The 24,194-nt window shown below is 36.4% G+C and overlaps 1 protein-coding gene across 1 annotated transcript in view; it reads left to right on the top strand.

Moving 5' to 3' along the window:
- The window catches only part of LOC121389219, a 44,981-nt gene that overhangs the window by 6,559 nt on the left and 14,228 nt on the right, over positions 1-24,194 (top strand). Inside the window, 15 exon segments of the mRNA XM_041520821.1 lie at positions 2,617-2,745; positions 3,731-3,782; positions 6,382-6,431; positions 8,620-8,757; positions 9,564-9,629; positions 10,376-10,447; positions 12,469-12,589; positions 13,052-13,165; positions 13,882-13,920; positions 13,923-14,034; positions 15,978-16,077; positions 17,010-17,098; positions 18,157-18,283; positions 19,169-19,354; positions 20,510-20,680. Coding sequence (XP_041376755.1) covers positions 2,617-2,745; positions 3,731-3,782; positions 6,382-6,431; positions 8,620-8,757; positions 9,564-9,629; positions 10,376-10,447; positions 12,469-12,589; positions 13,052-13,165; positions 13,882-13,920; positions 13,923-14,034; positions 15,978-16,077; positions 17,010-17,098; positions 18,157-18,283; positions 19,169-19,354; positions 20,510-20,680 — 1,566 coding nt within the window.

Raw genomic sequence — 24,194 nt, 5'->3', positions numbered from 1 at the left:
CTAGATTATCTCCCCTTAAAGGGACAGACCCTAGTTTCAACCCATGAAAATGCACACAATCTAATTAAAATTAGCTCCACTATTACATGTGGATCTAACAGCAGCCAGTTGGAGCTCATGTCCACCAATCAAAACCTCACTGCAGAATCATGCCAGTGATTTAAAAATAATTTGAAAACATTCCAAATTATCCTGAGGGTATATGACATGTTTCGTGTGAATTACGAATGCCTTAAAACATGTTTTATTTTATAAAATAAATAATTTGTAATGTAAAACTTAAGACTGATTTAGGTGGGGGGGGGTTTAAAAATAAATAAATAAATAAATTTTAATGCTAAATTGAAGACTGATAACCCATCCCTTACGTATTGGTATGGTTCGCTGTACTGCGGCCACTAAAATAGACTCGCCCGATATTTTTAGAATTTGTATGCTCCCAAACAACGTTATAAAAGCCGAAGTGTGATTGGTCAATATTTAAATTATTATTACAGACGAAATGTTACTTGGACATTGGAGACTACGCAGTGTTGTTAGCAATCTGATTAAAATTAGTTCTACTGGTCTAAATAAGGCATTCGTAATTCACATGAAACATATCGTATACTCTCAGGATAATTTGGAATATTTTCAAATTATTTTCAAATCACTGGCATGATTCTAAAGTAAGGTTTTGATTGGTGGACATGAGCTCCAACTGGCTGCTGTTAGATCACATGTAATAGTGGAGCTAATTTTAATTAGATCGAAATGCTCACTAAGTTTAGTTAATCTCTCTCTCTCTCTCTCTCTCTCTCTCTCTCTCTCTCTCTCTCTCTCTCTCTCTCTCTCTCTCTCTCTCATTCCTTGTCTCCTAACCTCATTCTTAGTTCCCACTTTATTGCATGTTTGTATTTAGTCTTGATTCATGAAGAAGTCTGTTTATAAAAATGGCCAGTTGGCCGATCCTTTGCTATTAATCTATTAAAGGGACAGACTAAGTTTAGTTAATCTACAAACCTGTAACACATTTGGATAAAGTTACAATTGACTGAAACATGAGTTTCTGACTTTGAAATGAAGAAATACCCTCTAAAAATGGACTTGTGATATTAAAAACACCAGGATGACCAAAAACACTTTGAATGTACAGAAATGGATAATCTAACTGAAAAGGTAAAGTATGATTTTAGTTATCACAAACGGCTCTAATAATAACAAATATGCCTTAGTGTTTAAAAACTTGGGTATGTCCCTTTAATACACAAGTGCATTATAATAAGAATATTGATACAAATGAACAAACAAGTGCATGTTTCAGTAAATCTGTGAAGGGATTTAGTAATAAAAATACTGGGATTTGTAAACTTGATAAATTTGTGATAACCCAGGTCTTGCATTTCAAATATGCAGGCAAGTGAGAGAAAAAACATGGATAAATGTTTTATACAGTAGGTGACCTGTATCTCTCTCCCCCCCCCCCCCCAACCCCCATCTTTAATGGACATAAAAAGAATTCATGACAATTAGAGGACTCAACATTGATATTTTGTAGAAACAGGACAAATAGCTTTGATTTCATTTAGTAATAGATTAATTTTTTAATCTGTGGTTACATACATGTACATTAGCTTAAAAAGGCCAGCATCCATAAAAAATAAATATAATGAACTGGTATGTACGAGTATCGAGAAATATTTTTTTAATGTGGAAGTTAGTTTATAATTTATTGCAAAAGTGTAATTTCTTAAACTGTTTCACAATGAAAGAGAGAATGGGATTTACTTGTATTTGTGTAGGACTGCATTACTTTTTGCTAGGTGGGTGAGTTGATAGCCAATCTAATTAAAATTAGCTCCACTATTACATGTGGATCTAACAGCAGCCTGTTGGAGCTCATGTCCAGTTGACCTTTCATTCAACCAATCAAAACCTTACTTGCAAAATCATTCCATTGATTTGAAAAGAATTTGAATACATTCGGGATTATGCCAAGGGTATACGAAATAATTCGAGTGAATTACAAAGTATGCCGGAAACTAATTGCAATATAAAATTTTATATAAAATTTGTTTCAAGACAAAAAAAAAACGCGATGGTATAGCCATAAAATCTGTTTATACTAGTATACAATCGAAAGTTTATTACTGCACTTTTTCCCCCCTTTTTTTTTTTTTTTAATGTTGAAATAGACCAACAAGTTCGCCTATTGCATAAATAGTCTAGCCTTATATTTTTAGAATTTGTATGCTCCTGAATAACGCTATAAAAGGCGAAGTGTAATTGGTCGATATTTAAATTGTTATTTATAGATGAAATGTCACCTGGACATGAGAGTCCATGCAATGCTGTTAGATCTACTGGTTAGACCCAGTAGAGCTAATTTTAATCAGATTGGGTTGATAGCATACAGTACCTAAAATTCATTTTACACGGGTGATGGCGGGTTTGAGTGATCGCTCACCTTAAACACAAGGTAAGAAGTTGCACTTTCCATCGACCACTTTATCTGGTATAATTGTCTTCTGTAATATCACTTTGTTCTAACATTAGGTTTAAAAACTGTCCTAAACATGGGTTACCAGACACTGTGTTTAAGTTGATGTCTCTAACTATTTTTCACTTGATATTTAGGGTCTCCTACTGCTGTGTATAACAGATGTTTGGTCTCCTATACGCAAGGCAACCTGCAGCCGCCTGGGAGCCATAGTAGATGGCCTTCCAAACAAGGCTAGAGATGTTTTATTTAATGATCTTGTCATGGTAAGAATGGAAATCATTTTTGATTTTGTCTATCCTATGTTGTTAATACAGTGCTTGCAATTCATATGTAACATTCAGCAGTGTTGATGCAACCCCTGTAATTTGCCGACAGCAATCGGCAATGCCGTGGAGATTGCTGCTGTGTTTTTAATTCTCCACTGCATTTTTTTCAGGTTTTTTTTTATATTAGCAGGGGTTTTTTTTTGAGGTGGACATTTTCTTAATTGCAAGGGTTGTTGATGTAAAGCTGAAGTAAAATTGTTTGCCAATGTAATTTTAGTGAAGAAATATCAGAAACACAAATGCCAGGGAAAAGTGTATTTTAACTGAGGAAATTTAATTTCGCCTCAGGATTTATTTTTGCTCAAACTTGTTTTGTTTTTTTTAATTGCAAGAATTGATAAATTATCCCCCATCTTTGTCTCCTTTTTTGCCGTGTTTTTCTGCAAGTTGTTATATTAATCTCTCTGGGAGCTATTTTTAAACTACATGTGATTAGACACTTGAAGGGCGGGACGTAGCCCAGTGGTAAAGCGCTTGCTTGATGCGCAATCAGTCTGGGATCGATCCCTGTTGGTGGGTCCATTGGGCTATTTCTCTTTTCAGCCAATACACCACGGCTGGTATATCAAACGCTGTGGTATGTACTACCCTGTCTGTGGGATGGTGCATATAAAAGATCCCTTGCTGCTAATCGAAAAGAGTAGCCCTTGAAGTGGCGACAGCAGGTTTCCTCTCTCAATATTTGTATGGTTCTTAACGGTAACCACATATCTGACACCATATAACTGTAAATAAAGTGTTGAGTGCGTCGTTAAATAAAAAAAACTATACAAAAAAATAGACACTTGAGTTTTCTTGATTCAACTTCAAGGTCTTAGTTTGTTTTGAAAATCAAATAAAATTATTTTAAGTTCAGTTCTTGAATATTTGTTTGTATATGCTTTAAATTTGTCAGCTTTAATTAAAAATATAATTGTTTTAGGTTTGCTTGGATCCTGAAGCACCATGGCAATCTAAGGATGGGGCTATTGCAGGTGAGATACACGCGCATGTGTTAACAAGTCGTAGGCTGCCATATGATTGTTCTCACATAGTGGGGAGGCGAGACGTAGCTCAGTGGTAAAGCACTCGCTTGCAGGCCTTTACCCAGCATCAGTATTACACAAATCAAACCAAAATAAGTGGGGTAGTGGGTTGAAAACAGTTAAGTGTTTGCCTTCAATCCAGCTAATGGACCGGCCTCGGTGGCGTAGTGGTTAGGCCATTGGTCTACAGGCTGGTAGGTACTGGGTTCTGATCCCAGTCGAGGCATGGGATTTTTAATCCAGATACCGACTCCAAACCCTGAGTGAGTGCTCCGCAAGGCTCAATGGGTAGGTGTAAACCACTTGCACCGACCAGTGATCCGTAACTGGTTCAACAAAGGCCATGGTTTGTGCTATCCAGCCTGTGGGAAACGCAAATAAAAGATCCCTTGCTGCTAATCGGAAAGAGTAGCCCATGTAGTGGCGACAGCGGGTTTACTCTCAAAATCTGTGTGGCCCTTAACCATATGCCTGATGCCATATAACCGTAAATAAAATGTGTTGAGTGCGTTGTTAAATAAAACATTTCTTTCTTTCAATCCAGCTAATCATGCTTTCTTTTTTAAAAACATTTTTTTTAAGTAACCCACCAATTCCCCATTCCCACCAATTTCATAATTTGTGCCATGTTGGTGCTGTTGATTTCAGCGTCGTGTTAAATGCTTGTTGTGATTTCTGCTTGTGAAATACCTACGCTAAGAATGCTGACTTCATAGTATATTCCATTTATAAAATAAAAAAACCCATTAATAAAATAAAAATTTACCATCTTTTTAAAATCCAGCTAACTTATTATGTCACCTCACAGTCTTACAATTATATATCTAACATTAATTCAGTGGCGTACGGTGCCAAAAAGTGTGTGTATGGCGGCTTGACACTTTTATGTTTGTCACACACTTTTACGCTATTATAAAGGTGTAAATATTTAAAGCAAAAAGCTCTCTGAAAAGTGGGGGGCACATGGCCTCCCTTGTCCTGTCCCATCGCCTCCATCAGTGGCGATTGGGCTAATTTCTCACTTTAGCAGGGCCGTGGTATGTGCTATCCTGTCTATGGGATGGTGCATGTGACGGAACATGCTCTTAATTTCTTTTCGCCTGTGGCGATATTAATTGTTTTAGAGGGCCGTGTGCAGTCCCAATATGCACTTAGACTAGGTGGGCACTTTGTTACGTAATACCTCCGCGCAACGGTGGTCGAGCTGTTCGCAATACACACCCAGACCAGGTGCGGAGGCCATGTGGCCAGTAGTTACGTAATACCTCCGCGAGTTCGGTACGATTGGGGTATTGCTGGCGAACTAGGCGACGACCAGTCTGGTCTTCTAAGAGAAAAATACGTCTCCAGGAGTTGTAGCAATATCTCATGATACGTGAGGTGCCGCGTTGTGCCCCCAGGCGATATTCGGCTTTTTGTAATAAATAGCTAGGATTTAGAGTTATCGGGGAGAAACATAGGAAGGCTTCCAGGGGGAACGTTGTCCGTCCGGACTGGTAAATATATTATTTCTGCTTTGTTGTATAACCTTGATGTGATTGATGTGACTTTAAATATTTTAATACTGTATTATACCAATATTATTTAGACAGTGTTTCCGGTAAACTGACGAAGTAAATTGTATGCTTCACTGTCTAAAATTATTAAAGCTTAACCAGTCATCCTAGAGGACCTAGGTAAACTGTAGGTTATTGTCTTTATGGTGATATGTACCAGTATTACAAGGTTACTGAATGAGTAGTTAAGGGTTAATTAAAAATTAACCAGTTAGGAATAGAGTTGTAATTCCTTTATTAATTAAGTTCCCCTGGAAGCGTTTGTCAATTATCACATGTGTGTGTGTTGTGTCACGGTGAAGTGATTAGAATATTGTGTAAACTAGACACCTAGTGATTAACTAATTAAGTGATTAGTTCTGGGTTGTTATTATATTGTTGTTGTTAATTAACTACTGCGGCAGTACATTTGTCAGCGTAGTATTAATACAGATTCCAAAGTGTATTGTGTTTTTGTTGTGTTTTCTAGTGAACTAAACGTGCTATATATTCATATACTTTATATAAGATCGTATCTCTGATATACCTAGAGCCGAGCTACTCGGGTATACACTGCCCGATACAGAGAGATCTATTAGATATACAGTTAGGAGAGATATTTGGATAATCGTGTTTTATTCAGTTACGGGTATTATAGGATCCCCGTGACAGTGCATATAAAAGATCCCTTGCTGCTAATCAAAAAGAGTAGCCCATGAAGTGGCAACAGCAGGTTTCCTGCCTCAATATCTGTGTGGTCCGTAACCATATGTCTGACGCCATTTAACTGTAAATATAATGTGTTGAATGTGTCGTTAAATAAACCATTGCCTACCTTCCCACAAAGTGGGTAAAATTAGATTCTGTCTTTGACCTTAGAGAATATTTGGGTCACAGTTTTGTACATGTGTAATGATAAATTATTGAAATTAAACACAGGATTATAATTATAATTATGCATTCTTTGTTTATGAATCTATTTATTTTACTTGCTTTGTTTTTTTACATTTCAGCAATCAGTTCGTTGCTCTATCAATTTCTGTTGGAAAGGATGGATTCGGAGGTAATTCTGCAGTTGACAATACTTTTATGGTATTATTCTTGAACCACTGAATAATGTTTTGCATGAGATTGGCTAATATGTAGGAAAAGTATGTGTATATATGTATACTACTCAAAAGAATTTAAGGGTCAGACGATATTTTCGACATTATTTTCTGAATGTCAATTATATTAGCTAGACCATAATGTCACGCATGGTATTGTTCCATTTTGACGAAAGTGGGTCTAAGCAACCCATAAAGGAATTAAAATCCACTGTCATTGACACTGTCGACTAGTTCTAATGGCGAAAACATGCTTACATTTGCACGTAAATTAGGGCGAAAGCGAAAGGTCAGCTAAGTGCCCATAACTTGCTTTTTCACAAAGCGCTTCATTTGCATGCTTTGCACGTGTATTCCATGTTCCCAATGCTGAATTTCCGTATAATTGGAGCTTGCGTTCGTGTACGGTGCACACTCCAAATTCGACAATGGTACGACTTCAACTGACTATCGAAGATCGAGGAAGGGCTATTGCTTGGCTTCAGGATGACAATACGCAAAGAAATGTTGCTCTGAGACTTGGTGTCAGTCAGAGTGTCGTTGGCCGACTGTGGCAACGGTACCAAGCAACGAATTCTGTTCGAAATCGTCCGCGTTCGGGAAGACCCTGAAGCACTACAAATAGAGAGGACCGCTACATCACCAATATGGCTCTACGTCAACGCACAACCACTGCACGCTGATTACGTGACAATCTGCGGACTGCGACTGGAACTCGAGTGTCTGATCAAACCATACGCAATCGTCTGAGAGCCAATAATCTACGCTGCCTTCGCCAGGCTGTTCGACCACCACTCCTACCACGTCACAGAACGGCCAGACGTCACTGGTGCACGCTTCATCTGCGGTGGCAACGTGTTCAGTGGGGTCGAGTGATGTTCACTGATGAGTCCAGGTTTAGTCTCCAGTTCAATGACGGTCGGGTTCGTGTCTACAGACGTCCTGGGGAGCGCTTCGCTGACGTTAACGTTAGACAACGTCACCGGTTCGGTGGTGGCAGCGTCATGGTGTGGGGCGGCATCTCTATCCACCACAGGACCCCCCTCTATGTGGTGGATGGCAATCTGAATGGAATCCACTATCTAAATGAGATTATCCGGCCGTTGGTTCTCCCAGGCCTTCAGCAGATTGGCAGCGGGGCAGTTCTGCAGGATGACAATGCCAGACCCCACCGCGCCAGGGTGGTAACAGACTTTCTCAGACAACAAGGTATCGCCAGGATGGATTGGCCAGCATATTCGCCTGACTTGGCCCCAATAGAGAACGCCTGGGATAAATTAGGCAGGAGAGTTCGGGATAACCATGCCCCTCCGGCCAACCTTCATGATTTGGGTCAACTTCTTATGGCAGAGTGGCAGGCCATTCCCCAAGAGTTCTTCAGATGTCTGATCAACAGCATGAGGCAACGATGTGTCGAGTGTATTCGCGCCAGGGGTGGATTTACACACTATTAAACGAATGTTCTAATGTGTAAAATCCATGTTTGGCAACCTTCAACTTTGACAGCATGTCATGTGACTTTCTTGTATACAGTGACGTTTATTTGTGGTTTTTTGTAAATATGGAACAATAAATAAAAAATTTGGTGTAGTTTACATCATCAATCTAATACACTCTGAAACTTATTTGGTTATAAATTTTTGACCCTTAAATTCTTTTGAGTAGTATAGTTGGTTTGTTCCTGGATGAGTTGGAGGCCACCTACTGCAGTCCTTATATTATGTGTGTGGGTGGGATATAGCCCAGTGGTACAGCGCTCGTTTGATGTGTGGGCGGTTTGGGATCGATTCACGTCGGTGGGCCCATTGGGCTATTTTTCATCTCAATGCACCACGACTGGTATACCACGGCCATGGTATGCAGGGCTGGCCAAAAGTACTCATTCGCTCGCCCCAGACGAGAAAAAATTGTGATTAGCGATGCTTTTAGTCTATTAAAAATTGATTAGCAGCTACTGTTTAACATTTTAGAATTGTGTAGCAATCTCTTAAATTTTGCATAGCTAATGACAGTGCAATACTGAATAAAATGTTTTGCTTGGATTACGTAATTAATTGTGACATCATTGGATCCTAACCAATCAAATTTTTTAAATTATTATAATAATAGATCATCTAAACAGCACTACTGTTGAATGTTTTTCAGACAGATTTTGTGATGCCAGACGTTGTGAGTCGTAACATCGACAACGTCGTTTTCTCTCTGGTCTCCCACTCCCAGCTGACAATCAGAGAAACTGCTGCCAAGGCCTTCTCCTTCTATATCAGCTCAACCAATCAAAAGGTTTGTCCTAAATTCTTCTGCATCAGCTCAACCAGTCAAAAGGTTTGTTCTTAATTCTTTTACATCAGTTCGACCATTCAAAAGTTTTGTTCTTAATTCTACATTAGCTCAACCAATCGATAGGTTTGTTCTTAATTCTTCAACATCAGGTCAACTAATCAAAAGGTTTGTTCTTAATTCTATTTCTACCTTAGCTGAACCAGTTGAAAGATTGGTTCCTGATTTTATTCTTTCATTTAAAGACAACTGTAACCTTTTACTGTCCATTAATTTTATTATAATGATTAGTTGGCCCATTATTTTTAATTATAAAATGTCTGTATTCTAAACTAAATGGGGGAAATTGACATATTATATATTTTCTAAAGTGGTCATTTCTTTGTTAATTTCTGTACGGTTTATGTTCTGGGGGGCAACTGAGTAGTTAATAGTCTAAAACTTAAACGGTTCAGAAGATAAAAAAAAAAAATTGTGGCCTGCCGCCACCACCGCATCTCCCCCCCCCCCCCCCCCTAGATAGCCCTGATATTGCATAAAGTCTGTACAGACAATTAAAATGCATACAACATTTTAGCAATGAATCTGTAACCCCACCCCACCCCCACCCATGCATATACTTCAAAGCTTTAAGTTACATTCTTTATTTTTTGCGGTTGCAAAAGATTTCAGCTGGTTGTCAGTTTTTAATCAGCTGGTGTTAAACTATTTTGTTTGCTTTTTTACAGTTTACGAATATTAGAGGTTGGAAAATGGTCAGACCATAGATATTCATGTGTAGAACTGGATTTGTGTTTTGTTTCTTGTAGGAAACACTGAAGACTTTAGACAAGGTTATGTCATTGCTGACATCTGAGGAGAAATGTGGTGACACGGTAACATAATAATTTCATTTGTTTTAATTCTATCACTAGTGATAGTTTTTGGAATTTTGGAAGACTTCACAAAATATTCAGTTAAAATGTATCCATTGCACTAGGTTTGTAACACCTGACAGCTTTAATGGGTTTTTGTTTTTTGGGGGGAGGGGAGGATTGGAGGTAAGTTTTTGGTTTATTTTAAAGTAACTCATATCGGAGTTATAAAAAAAAAATATTTGGAAGAAGAAGTGCTTTTTTTTTCAAATTTCAGTGTCTATTACACTGTTTTGAAAGGAAGGAAGGAAATGTTTTATTTAACGACGCACTCAACACATTTTATTTCACGGTTATATGGCATCGGTGTTTTGAAAGTGACCATATGATGTTAATTAATTTGTATTGTCAGTTCATTGATTCACATACCTTTGACTGAGACTCAATAACCGAGTTATTGTTGTATTGATGTGTCCTTAAATATTCTTTCCTTCCTTCCTCCATCCCTCTATTCGTTCATTCATTTCTATACAGCTTCTGCTTTTAAACATATACTAGACATACAGATAGACATGTGGATTGCTTGTCTTTGGTTGTATATTTTATAGGCTGACATTTTCTACATGACATTATCGGCTGAACTTACAAAGCCAGTTTTTAGTGTTTAAACATTGCAAATATATGTGCTTGCGTTTAAGACTGAAACGGGCTTTGTTGGCCCTATATGTTCACTGATGTTTTTGATATGTGTATTATACCTTTATTAGGATGCAGGATGCTGTCTTGTGGATGCATATAAAGCAGAAGGACTTCTCAGCATTTGTCACTTCATTTTCAAGGTGAACTTTTAAAAGTGGCTTTTTTATTTTAATTATTTATTAAAATTAAAATGACATATCAATTCTGATTGATAAAATTGTGGCTAGAACTCATGAAACATAATTACAAACTTTCTGATTGGACAATGTCACTAAAAAACTGAATGTTATCCTTCAATAGACTTAAGAAATTGATGTCATTTCGTCAAATGGGATGTCATTTCGTAAAACAAGCCATGGAAAGAATGTTAGAAACCGATTTATGCAGGAAAAAATAAATAATATGTCCTTTAAATGTACTCAATTTTTTTTTCTCAAGTGCCAATCAGATATTCACTTGCCCCATATATTTTTCCACTTGCCCATACTTCTTACGGTAACCAATTGTGTTACTCCTATTTAATTTAATACAGTGCTTAAAGGCATATTGTCACAGACCAGTGACCTATTTACTGGTCTAACAAAGTATTACCTGAACAAAAATTATTTGATTTGTCCCTAAATGTACTTTACTCAACTATCTTCATAACCACCATACTCCATTTATTAATGATATTTTGTAAAAAATAATTGAATTATGGCAATGGTCCATAATTCAAAAACTAAAATTGCCAAGAGGGTTGATATGGATTTCACTCCATCATGGTTCAGTTACGGTGATGCGATAGCTAGCTTTGGTTTCCAACAATTAATGTATTTTTTATTTATTATCCATTTTTAGAGAAATAATGTCCTTAAATCCGTGACAGTATGCCTTTAATAGTGTAATAATCTTGAAAGTAATTGGTTTAATTGCACAAATAAAGAATTTTGCCAATAGGTTACAACACTTACCTAGGAAGTACTAAATGTATATGTCTGTCCAGTAGTATCAACTCTCTTCTCTATTTGATTTAAACTTTAATTTTTAAATAGTGTCCATTTGTTGATTTAAACTTTGTTATTTGTTTGGTAGTGTCCACTTGTTCATCTAAATATAATTATTGTGTCGATGTATGCCTTAGTGACCACTTGTATGGGCGTAGATGTTGTGAGATCCCTTTCCACTCGTGAGCCATTCTTTTATGGCTGGCATTGGTTCAAAAATGTTTAGGGATTTTGACCCATGTGTCATTATTGTGTGTATATTATTTAACATTTTGTATTTATTTGTTAAAAACTATTAATAAAGCAGAAAAAAAAAATCATGTATGCTTAGAGGGCATCACACCATCACGATTATGACGTAGGGCTAATGAAATATAACTTTACCGTACCCGTTCTTTTTACACGAACGTAAATTTACATTTGTAAAGTACTGAAAAATCCATAAACTAAAATGTCTTGCAACTTTTATAATAATACAGTTCATAATATTTAGGCTCTATTCAAGTGAACTCGGAAATTATAAACTTGCTTTACGCCCCGTTCATTTGCAAAGAACAGATTCCGGAATCACGTTAACATCTAATTTAATTTGAAACTGTATCCCACCTCATTTACCATGTTTGCAAGGATTAAACATTATGATTGCACACACAAGGCATGTATACTTTAATTTTATTTAAGCTGTAAAGTGTATTGGATATTATTTCTAAGTTTGAAGATCATCGAACCGATTACTTGTATGAATTCAGTCGAACATTCAGTGGCGGAAATTACCGATCTTAGTCGATAGTAAAAGGGGAATAACTCTAAAGTTGTTATCGAACTTTTCAACACATTGTTTTCCATTTTGGTGTATCAACACATTGGCAAGAGTTCCGATCGTTCCATCATTTAGGGTTAGGGTTAGGGTTAGTTCTCCTTATAGAGCTATGTAAATGCTCGCATGATCAGAACTCTTTCGAAAGGTTTTATCGAGATTTGTAACAACATTTAAAAAAGGTTTTACGTGTTACATTAGTCACTTGTCATCGGGCATATGAAGTTAACATAATTACTTGCCCGGCATGAAAATTCCACATGGCACGGGCGTCAGGCGATGGGATTTTTGAACCCCTGATATTATTTTGATTTATCTTCTTGGAAGTGATGTGAGCTAAACTTATTTTATATTACAGTTTCTGCCGAAGTATTACCTGATGACAGAGTGGTGTAAATACTGGACAACATTTGTCGGCTTCTTGTCACACCCTGCATCCACAGTGAGGCAGTGTACCAGCAATCTCTTTAAACTACTTGGTAAAAATGTATTGCTTCTTCTGCAAATTATGCTAGTTGCGGAGCCTTGGTTAAGCTTTAATACTCATTTAGTAGAAGGATATTGTTTGGTCAATATGAGATTTGTTAGCATCAAAAAAGACTTGCCTCAAAGTTCAATGGGAGAGATTAAAAATAATAAATAAATAAACCCGTTAGTCAGTCTTATAGCAATGTTGAAGTGGGTGTTAGGAACAGTGTGATATTAGTGAGTCAAACAGTATTGTTAAACATATGACAAATTTTGTTTTCAGATATAGGCCAAATGCATTTTTTAAATCACAAAAGAAAATGCGATTAAAAATGTCGTTGGCAAATTAGCTTTTTAATTGCTATATGAAATTATGCCTGTATATTCAACTTCATTTTAAACATTGTCTTATCGAATGTAATGTTATAAGAATTATCTTGTTATAATTATGTTAACTTTTATTTTATTTTTAGTACAAAGATCAAACAACAACCCAGTCCTGTTTCAGCTGGTATTACAAAGTTTAACAAGTGGTTGGCATCCACACCTTGAAGAAAATTCTGAAGTAAAATCAAAGGCACAAACAGGTACTGTCAGACAGGTGGACTAAGTCGTACTTTTAAAATGTTGGTTCCATACACAATGTAGATTTATAGCTGTTGAACCAGGACTGTAGATCACTGCATGTTTAAAATAAAAAGTAAAAAATAAAAATATGTGTGATTTTTAATTAAATGTTTTTAAAAATAAAAGTGTTTTTCTTTTGTTTTAATCACCATTTGAAAGCAGTTTGTGGTAGGTTTCACCTTTAATTCCATGAAATTCTTGTGTTGAACCACAGTGTGTCCTTGTAAGAGGTCTAATTTGTATAATTGACTAAGTATATTGGTGTATTATATAATGGATGTTTGAACTTGTGGTTGTATTTCACAGTGATGGCTAATGCAACGAGTTTCTTTTATACAGAGGGGCGGGATGTAGCCCAATGGTAAAGCGCTCGCTCGATGCGCGGTCAATCTGGGATCAATCCCTGTTGGTGGGCCCATTTGGCTATTTCTCATTCCAGCCAGTGCACCACGACTGGTATATCAAAGCCCGTGGTATGTAATACCCTGTCTGTGGGATGGTGCATATAAAAGAACCCTTGCTGCTGATTGAAAAGAGTAGCCCATGTAGTGGCGACAGCGGGTTTCCCTCTCAACATCTGTGTGGTCCGTAACCATATGTTTGATGCTATATAACTGTAAATAAAATGTGTTGAGTGCGTCGTTAAATAAAACATTTCTTTCTTTCTTTTATACAGATTCCTGGGAAGGCAGAGAAGGTCGTTTGTTTGCCTATGAGTCATCTGCCACTATGTGATCAAAGATCATGTGTGTAACATTTTTGGCCCTGAGGCGAACCAGAAACTAAAACTCCAGTCAGAACAGAATGGAAAGGAACCTTGCTTTCCAAGGTGGGGTTTTTTCTTCTGTTTATTAGGGTTTTTTTTATTTGTACATTGTAATGAATTGCTAGCTTGGTAAATAAGCATTTGAATTTGTAAGGAACAAATGGCAGAGTTCGAACTTAAGAATTTGTCTTCCACAGCAATTTAAAAAAGAATTGCAATGAGTGTAACAGCCCACCAACGGCAATTTTGAGCCTGCCTCTGACAATTTTTTTAAAATGTGACATTTGCAGCAAATAAACATGACTGAAAGATTATGTTACTGTATGTTAACATATTTCAAATGTACAAATGTTAAATATTGGCAGATAATGCACACTTGGTGTATACATTTTGTGCCGTCTGTGATTCTCTCTACCTATGGCAATTTATATCTCAACGACTGCAATTGCCGTCAGTGTCGTTGTTAAGTTCGAGCCCTAAAATGGACTTGTGAATTTTTATTTGAATGGTAGGGGTGAAGTAGAAGAAAGCAGGATCTATGTTCTTGTGTCCATTCAAAGATTCAGTATTATTTTGATGGTGTGATTTAGCAAAACAACCCAAGTGTTAATGGGAATATTTTTTTATTTATTGAATCCCCTCTTTTTCTTATCGGTGGCCTATTCAGGAAAGTGATCCATCGCGGTTGCTCGTTAGACTGGTTTTTGCACCTGACGTTATATTAATGTGATATGATAGAAGATAATGGTACCAGTCAAATTGTTTGGGAGCAGTCAGCCTCCCAAACATGCCACAGGTTCCTGTATTAGAAATTTTGAATTGGTTTTCCTGTACAATTTAGTTAATTATAGTTTATAATGGTGTTCTTCAATAGATACTCGAATTGGTCATTATCTGTTTTTGTTTTTAATCAAATGTTTTTGCTTGTAAAATTTGTGGTAAACAATGTCTGTTTCCTTTTGTAAGAAATCTTTTTGATAAAAAAAAGATGGACCTTGTATTTTGGGGAAGTGTTGAAAATATGTAACAATAGATGTACACTCATGTCACCTTAGTCTGCGCGGCACAAAAGTCTGCACACGTTAATGACGTTACATTACGTCTTGAAACAAATGTTGGGGTATGTTTGTAAATAAACAAACAACGTTAATTTAATTCACAAAACCGTTGTTAAAACAACACATCTTGATTGTGAATATATCTATAAAACTGGTCGATAACACTTTTATTTAAAAAAACCTCTGAATTAATGCACTAAAAGTATACTTTTGCCAGCCTCGATCAACGTGTTTTTCTATCACCTGTCAACACGTGTCTGTCAACGTTGTAATGATCAACCTTGCATATCAACTTACATAATGCAAAATGGCTGCACACAGACTTTGAAGATTGCACTTACAGCATGGCCTAGTTTACTATAGTCTATTTCAAAATTATCATTGATTGTCCTATGTATCTAACGAACACTATTTGTGCTCATTTACAGTTAATAACAGACAACTTTTGTTGAATAATGGTCAAATATTTTTACATTGGCTTTTTTTAATATTGTCATTTTGTGTTGTCCAAACTAAGGAGCATGGGACACCATTTATATTTATCTCATTTGCACAATCTAAATGTTTCTGAAACAGACTATAACAGGAAGTGTTTGTTATTTAGAACTTATAAACAGTCAGATCCATTGTTTGTTGCTGTTTTATGTAAACTTCAGCGACAGAAGTGGTAGTTTTAATGTTTGCTGCGCAGACTTATGTGCCGTCATGCAGGCCAGTAAATGCAGGGGAGTCCCACTAAAAATGCACTCATTACTTGAGTTTAAAAAACATTAAAATTAAAATAACTAGTTGTAACACATTTATTGTTCCATTGTACTGTGGCGGTGAAACAAATATTTTTAAAGAAATATTTCAACTTTAAAATATAACACAAATGCTTAGGTGCACAGACTTAGGTGCCATCAGTGTATGACATTTCAACTAATAGATTAATTGTTTGTTTTCAAGGCATACGGAGAGAGTTGTTGGCTGTGGGAAGCTTGTGTCATCTTTTGATGGACATTCCTTGTTAAATCAAGTCAAGATGCTTGATGCGTTTTATATACAAGTAAGATGACACTTTTGCTTAATTTGCCATAAAGAAAAAAAACTGTTTTTTAACAACACCACTAGAGCACATTGGTTTATTAATCATCAGTTATTGGATGTCAAACATATGGTCATTTTTGACAGTCATAGAGAGGAAATATGCTACATTTTTTCATTAGTAGCAAGGGATCTATTATATGCACCATCCCACAGACAGGATAGCACATACCACGGCCGTGTATGTACCAATCATGGTGCACTGGCTGGAAGGAGAAGTAGTCCAATGGGCCCACCGATGGGGATCGATTGCCATAAAGAAGCTGTAACGCTTGCTCGCAGTAGTTTATCTCAGTAGATTAACTGCCATTAGTCAAATTTTTATTTGCATGGTTTTACGGATAAATGTGGTTTTAAGTGATGTGTTCCAGGCATAAAATATTCATCAGCCATTGAATGTCGTACATTTGGTAATTGTGATATTTAGTCTTCAAGCCCATTGGACTATTTCCATGACTGGTATATCAAAGGCTGTGGTATGTGCTATCCTGTTTGTGGGATAGTGCCTATAAAAGATCCCTAGCTACTAATGGGGAAATGTAGCGGGTTTCCTCTCAGTTTTTAACTTAAAACATTCTGGAGTGTGTTGTATTCTTGGATAGACCATGCAGCAGAACATATTTACAGCTGGACAAAGTTATATCAGGTTAGATGGGATAAAAGATATTATTGATCATCATATGTAATCATTTCCGGTAATTTATAGATCTATCTCATTTCAAACATTGCAAAATTAATGTTTTTAAACTAAAGTTTAAGACAATTTATTAGCGTTTTGCTTCTTTTTTCATTTCTTTTCTTTTTTTTGTGAAGTAGATTTTTTGTAATGTATTGTATGAGAATTTAGAATCCTGAATGTTTTAATATAAAATGTTAATTTTGAAATTAATTTAGATTATTGGTGCTGGACAATCAAGTGAAAGAGTGGAAGAGATTCAAGAAAGTATTATGAAATGTTGTGCAGGCTGTTCAGAAAAACAACAGTAGGTCTTCTCTTTACACTAATAGGCAGAGAAGATATTTTACTTTCAAAATCAATTTATCTGTATTACTGACATGGTAAGAAATGTGGGTAACCGTGCTGGGGATAATAAATGTTTGTTAAAATATGCAGACGACCATAAAAATCAGCATAACACAAAAATACCATCTGTAGTATCTTCATTCATTTGGCCTTGATAACACATTGGTTAAACTTTCTGGTTTAAAGTTAGTAGATGCTTTGTTGATGGGTTATTACCAGCTTCAAGTCTATGTACGTTGACAATATTGGGGGTGTTGTAAGACCACTAAATCAACTTCTTTCTTATTAACAAGATACCATATAACTTGTTCTGTCTTCAGTATACAGATTCATTCACAAAATATTTTAAGCCAGGGGTGCAGAAAGTACTCGCCGGCTTGCCAAATGCGAGTACAAATTCTGACGGACGAATTAAACAACACAACTACTAATCCGACTGGCAATCTGTTTTTGTTAATTAAGGTTTTGGGTGTGTGGGTGGGAGGAGGAGGGGACTTTTTAAAATTTTGTTTGCCATGTGATTTTTATCACTTGGCCAACCAAGTGTTATTAATAATGTTTTTGTCAAATTTATATCTATCATTTGATGTGTATATTATAATATTGTTAAACAATAATATTTTGATCTATGGGCTGGCGAACTAGTAGAAATACTGGCGGGCTAGTACATTTTAGTTGGTTCTGGCCCAAAGGGCTAGTGAAATATTTTTGATTTGTGCACCTCTGAAAAGAACCCTTGAAATTCAGATGATATTGCCATAGAACTTTAGTACAAATCAATAATCTAAGTATGTCATAATGATACAAATTCAGCTAATTACAGACTAAATATTTAATAGCAGTAAAAAGGCCCTGGCAGATAATTAAAAAAAATTCCAGCTGAATTTAAATACTAAATAGTGGTTAAAAAAAATGCTCTAGTAAATAATTTGTACAATCCCTGCTGAATTTGAAGAAGCCATTTTATTGACCTCTAGCCTATATTGTAATCGTTTCTCTGTCTCTTTTTTTTTACAGATTTGAGGACATACATTTGAAATCACTGACCTTTGTGCAATGTGGTGATCTGTTTAAACTGATGTTGTACCAAACTGTGGAGTGTCTGGCCGACTCGCAGTGGGAGCTCAGAAGAATTGCTCTACAGGTTTTACTCTCACATTAATGATTGTTATTTTTAGTCCCCTTCCGATCCAGCTGGGGGGACTATAGGTTCATTTCTGTCTGTCTGTCTGTCCCACATATAGTTGTCCGACACGTGTGTATAGCTTTATCATGTACTGTTACAGATCAAGTTTGACTTTCATGGCGATTTACCCATTTTTGGCAGAGTTATTTGAACTTAAGAGATACAATTTAAAAAAAAAAAAAAAATTGGCAATGCCTCAAGATATTGATCTGAAATTTTGTATGTAGCTTTATCAGGTAATGTTACAGATCAACTTTAACTTCCAATGCGATTTACTCATTTTTGACAGAGTTATGTACCTTGGAAATCAGCATTCTAAAAAACAAATTTACATCAGAGATCTATCTTAATGAATATTTTTAATCCACTTTTTGTTTTGTTTTTTAAGGCATGTATTAGATTAACACACAGAGATACAAATTACATGTATACTGTACTGTTGTGGGTGGGGGGAATGTTTATAATTGTTAATGTTCCTTAACATTTAGGGGGCGGGACGTAGCTCAGTGGTAAAGCGCCCGCCTGATGCGCGGTCGGTTTGGGATCAATCCCTGTCAGTGGGCCTATGGGGCTATTTCTCATTCTAGCCAGTGCACCATTACTGATATATCAAAGGCTGTGGTATATACTACCCTGTCTGTGGATTGGTGCATATAAAAGATCCCTTGCTGCTAATCGAAAAGAGTAGCCCATGAAGTGGCGACAGCGGGTTTCCTCTCTCATATCTGTGTGGTCCTTAACCATATGTCTGACGTTATATAACCGTAAATAAAATGTGTTGAGTGCGTCGTTTCTTTCTTAACATTTAGTGTTTTGTTTTTTTCTTTTCTTTTCTTCTTTTAGGTTTTTCCATATTTAGCAGAGGTTATCCGTTGGTACAGCTGTAAAACAATGCTGGACATTTGGAAGCAGATCAAGCCAACAAGTTCTGATCTTAGTCTGTACATGGCCCTCTATCTCCTGAGAGAAAATGTTGTTCACGGAGCGAGATTAGTGCCGCTACTTCACAAACCAACAGAACAGCACATAGTTAGTCTACAACTTGAAAATAACTCATGTTCATTCGACTCATTTGTTCTCATACTTTAAAGGCACTCAGTCACAGATTTAATATCCTTATTTTTATTTCTCTAAATATGGATTATAAATGAAACTTACATTTATTGTAAATACCAAACCTCACTTTTGTATCATCCAAGACGTTTTAATTAAATCTCACTCGAGGGGATTCCCTGTCACCCTGTCATCGATTAAAAAATTTGAATGTTGGAACTCTTTTCATGGTGCAGAAATTACAAAATCGGAACTCCTTGCATCTTTTCAGTGAAAATATTTCGGCACACAGGTTGGTTGGCCATTTTGACACTGAATACTTAGACGGTGGATGCCCGTCACGTGACTTAAAAAACAATATGTCACACCTCTGCTATCCAAATAGCCATTATTTTTCTTTGAATTATGGACCGTCGACATAATTTAGTTATTTTTACAAAATATCAATAATAAGTGAGATATGTTGGTTATGTAGATGGTTAAATAAAGTACTTTTAGGGACAAATCAAAGGTATATATTTTCTGATAATACTTTGTTGGGTCATTAATTAGGTCAGCCATCCGTGACTGAGTCCCTTTAAAGCCAGTTGCATATCTGTGATTCCGTCATACAATGAAATTGAATTAAACCGTCGATGTTGCAATAATGTGAGATAGATTTTTATTTTGCAATATCTCAGACTTTTCTACCAACCATTTTAACTGAAAAATTGTATGGCAATGGTAACTGTTAAGGGTTTTGTCATCTATGTTTCTAGACTCCGATAATCGGCACTATTCCCCACCATTCCTCAAAAAGCTATGTTGGTTTTTTATTCCCAATTTGGAGTAAAAAAAATTCCCAATCAATGTAAATAATTATCTTTTTTATATTATTATACAAAGGCATATTTTGAAAACAATACATAAGACTAGATATTAATTTTAATAAATACAAGTATATATATAGTATTAGTCTTTTCGATTCTAACAAGGCTTACTCAGATGTTTTTTTAAATGAAACTGAAAATTTCAAATTTTTTTGAAACAATGGTAAAATTCAAAACCAGTGGGTGTGAAGTCAAATTTGAGAAATAAAGCCCTGTGTTTAACTAACAACTCTAATTGGATGTGTTTGTTGTTGTGATTCAGGCTTCAAGAAAAGCAGTAACGGAGATTGTGGACTGTATTCAGTCTAACATTCACGGATGTCTTTCATTGGTCGAAAACGTTCTCAAGAGAAACTGCTTCGATCGGCTTTCATTACTGTCTGCAGAAATCATCACTGTATCACTTGTAAATTTTGATATTCCTGAAGATCAGGTAAGTAATTTCTGCCAGTGTTTTTTGTATAGCTACTATATATCTGTTTTTCACGTGAATGTTCTTATTAGTCCCCTACCAGTCCAACCAGAGGGGACTATAGGTTTCATCTCCGTCCTTCTGTCTGTCTGTCCATCTGTCTGTCCCACATATGTTTTCCGGATGTTTTTTTTGCAGAAGTGTATAACTTTATCATGTACTGTTACAGGTCAAGTTTGACTTTCATGGTGATTTACCCATTTTTGATGGAGTTACGACCCTTGAACTTAGGAGATATGAAAGTTTGTTTTTCAGACTTTTTTTCAGAAGGCCTTGAGATATTAACCTGACATTTTGTGTATAGCTTTAGCATGTACTGTTACAGATCACGTTCAACTTTCATGGCGATTTACTCATTTTTGATGGAGTTATGGCCCTTGAACTTAGTCAGTGTGAAAATTGTTTTTCCGAAACTTCTTTTTTAGAAGACCTTGAGATATTGAACTGAAATTTTATATATAGCTTTATCATGTACCATTATGATCAAGTTTAATTTTCACGGATGTTTGGCCGTTGAATTTAGGAGATAAGAAAAATTGTTGGGTCAGGTAGTTGACGTGTATTGCCTCAGCAGTACTCTCAAAATGCTTGTTTATCGTTTAATATCTTTCAAATAGTTTGAACATAACATTTGTATTATTGGCTCTTTTAAAACTAATAATCAATATTTGTTGAGTGTTTTGGGTTTTTTGTTTTCACTAGGATGTGGTTAAACATTATTGATTCATAGTATTTTCACTGGGTGAGTTTTTGTTGTTAGCTCAGCCATGTTTATATATTGTTTCCTTCCTTGATAAATACTGCACTTTATTCTCATGTATGACTCCGCTAATACTGATCCAGGGCTAGCTCTGAGTGAGCAGAAAGTTTCACCAAATTATTTATTAAATTTTAAAAATGGTAAAAATCCAGTTATTTTCTAACAAAACAGCAATAATTGCATGAAATTATTTTGCAAAATTAAAATAAAATTTTGCCAGTTTTTAAAATTCGCATTTGGTGAATTTGCCGAGTGCCAGAGCTACTTGTGTGGGAGGGTGCATGTATTGAAAGGGGCAGAACGTAGCCCAGTGGTAAAGAGTTTGCTTGATGCGCGGTCGGTCCAGGATCGATCCCCATAAGTGGACCCATCAGGCTATTTCTCATTCCAGCCAGTGCTCCATAACTGGTGTAACAAAGGCCATGGTATGTACTATCCTGTCTGGGATGGTATGTACTATCCTGTCTGTGGGATGGTATGTACTATCCTGTCTGTGGGATGGTGCATATTAAAAAAATCCCTTGCTGCTAATTGAAAAGAGTAGCCCATGAAGTGGCGATAGCGGGTTTCCTCTTTAAAATGTCTGTGTGGTCCTTAACCATATGTCTGACACCATATAACCATAAATAAAATGTGTTGAGTGCGTCGTTAAATAAAAAACTTTTCATTTCATGTGACCAGGCCCTTGGGCTTTGAAACTTTCTATTATTAGCACTGAAGTAGAAAAAACAAAAACATTTTGAATGGTGATTGTTTTAATGTGGGCCATTATCACTTTTTTCTGTAGGAACATTGTTACGGTATCAATTATGAAGGATGATACTTTGTATAAATTCTTGTACAGGGATTGAATTTTAATTTTGGGTGAACACAGCAGATGTTGCCTTCAGTTTAATAACACAAAGGAAGGCATCAAGGCATAGATCTGGGCGGTATACCGTATATACCATTTGTATTTGTTTCAAGTCAGTACCGATTTACTGTATCGAGCAGATCTCAAAATACTGAAATTTCGGTTTTAAAAAATGTTTCCTGCTACTAACAATATATAACTAATGAACACAAAATGGCTTAAAAGAAGAGCTGAAGGACATCGTTCTTCCTCATAATTGATAGAAAAACATGTACATAGAGGATACTCCCCAAGTGTCTTGTGATATCATAATTTATCAGCACAAGTTGATAAAAGTATGAAATTCGAGGCTTGCCAAGGATTTTATACTTTTATCAACGAGTGTTGATAAATTATGATATCACAAGACACGAAGGGGGTATTCTTTTTATTATCCTTTATCACTCTTTTCATTTGCGACAGTTGTAAACAATATCAGTAATGTGGGTTGAATGTCAGCGGTGGACTCGTTAACTAGCAGAACAGCAGTGGCGTGACGTCACTAATGGTAGGTTTAGCACTGAAACAAAAACAGTGACATAACAAAACATTGTCTTGTGATTAAAATTTGACCAATCAAAATTATATCACAAATTATAGTGCCAGCAATATCTCCTACAAAAGCCTTTAATGGATGATAAATACATTTACACTTTGTGTCAAGGGAAAGTATGAAAGTAATGGGTGAGCCTTAACTCAGGCATGCATTAATACCATACCGATTCTGAGGTAAATTACCCCCAAAATACCAATACCAATACCAAACCTGAAATACCACCCTCTTCTACCAAGGCAAGTAAGAGGCAAACCAAGGCAAACTTTAAAAAAAAAAAAAAAGGGCCATGGTTTGATACCCAATAGCCGATGTATATTTCGTGCTGGGGTGTCATTAAACATTCATTCATTCATTTAAAAAGAGGGGCACAAAGGCAATGTACTTTCTATCAAGTTTCCTCAGACAAAAATTATTTCACCCTGGTGCCTTTGACTCTTGCCTATGCAATTCATTGGAAATGGACCGGCCTCGGTGGCGTCGTGGTAGGCCATCGGTCTACAGGCTGGTAGGTACTGGGTTCGGATCCCCAAGCGAGGCATGGGATTTTTAATCCAGATACCGACTCCAAACCCTGAGTGAGTACTCCGCAAGGCTCAATGGGTAGGTGTAAACCACTTGCATCGACCAGTGATCCATAACTGGTTCAACAAAGGCCATGGTTTGTGCTATCCTGCCTGTGGGAAGCGCAAATAAAAGATCCCTTGCTGCTAATCGGAAGAGTAGCCCATGTAGTGGCGACAGCGGGTTTCCTCTCAAAATCTGTGTGGTCCTTAACCATATGTCTGACGCCATATAACCGTAAATAAAATGTGTTGAGTGCGTTGTTAAATAAAACATTTCTTTCTTTTTTCTTTCATTGGAAATGGAAGGAAGGAAGGAAATGTTTTAGTTATCAACGCACTCAACACATTTTATTTATGGTTATATGGCGTCAGAAATATGGTTAACGACCACACAGATATATAGAGAGGAAACCCGCTTTCGCCACTTCATGGGCTACTCTTTTTGATTAGCAGCAAGGGATCTTTTATATGCACCATCCCACAGACAGGATAGTACATACCACAGCCTTTGATATAACAGTCGTGGTGCACTGGATGGAACGAGAAATAGCCCAATGGGTCGCCCGACGGGGATCGATCCCATACTGAACGTGCATCAACCGAGCACTTTACCACTGGGCTACGTCCGTTTACCATGTTACTAATGATAATTTTACTATTTCATATATACAACATGGAATGTATGCGAAGGCACGGTTTCAAAC

The sequence above is a fragment of the Gigantopelta aegis genome, chromosome 14 (assembly GCF_016097555.1).
Source record: "Gigantopelta aegis isolate Gae_Host chromosome 14, Gae_host_genome, whole genome shotgun sequence".
Taxonomy (NCBI): Eukaryota; Metazoa; Mollusca; class Gastropoda; order Neomphalida; family Peltospiridae; genus Gigantopelta; species Gigantopelta aegis.
The sequence above is the reverse complement of the archived record's forward strand: the minus strand, read 5'-3'. Positions and strand labels throughout refer to the sequence as shown.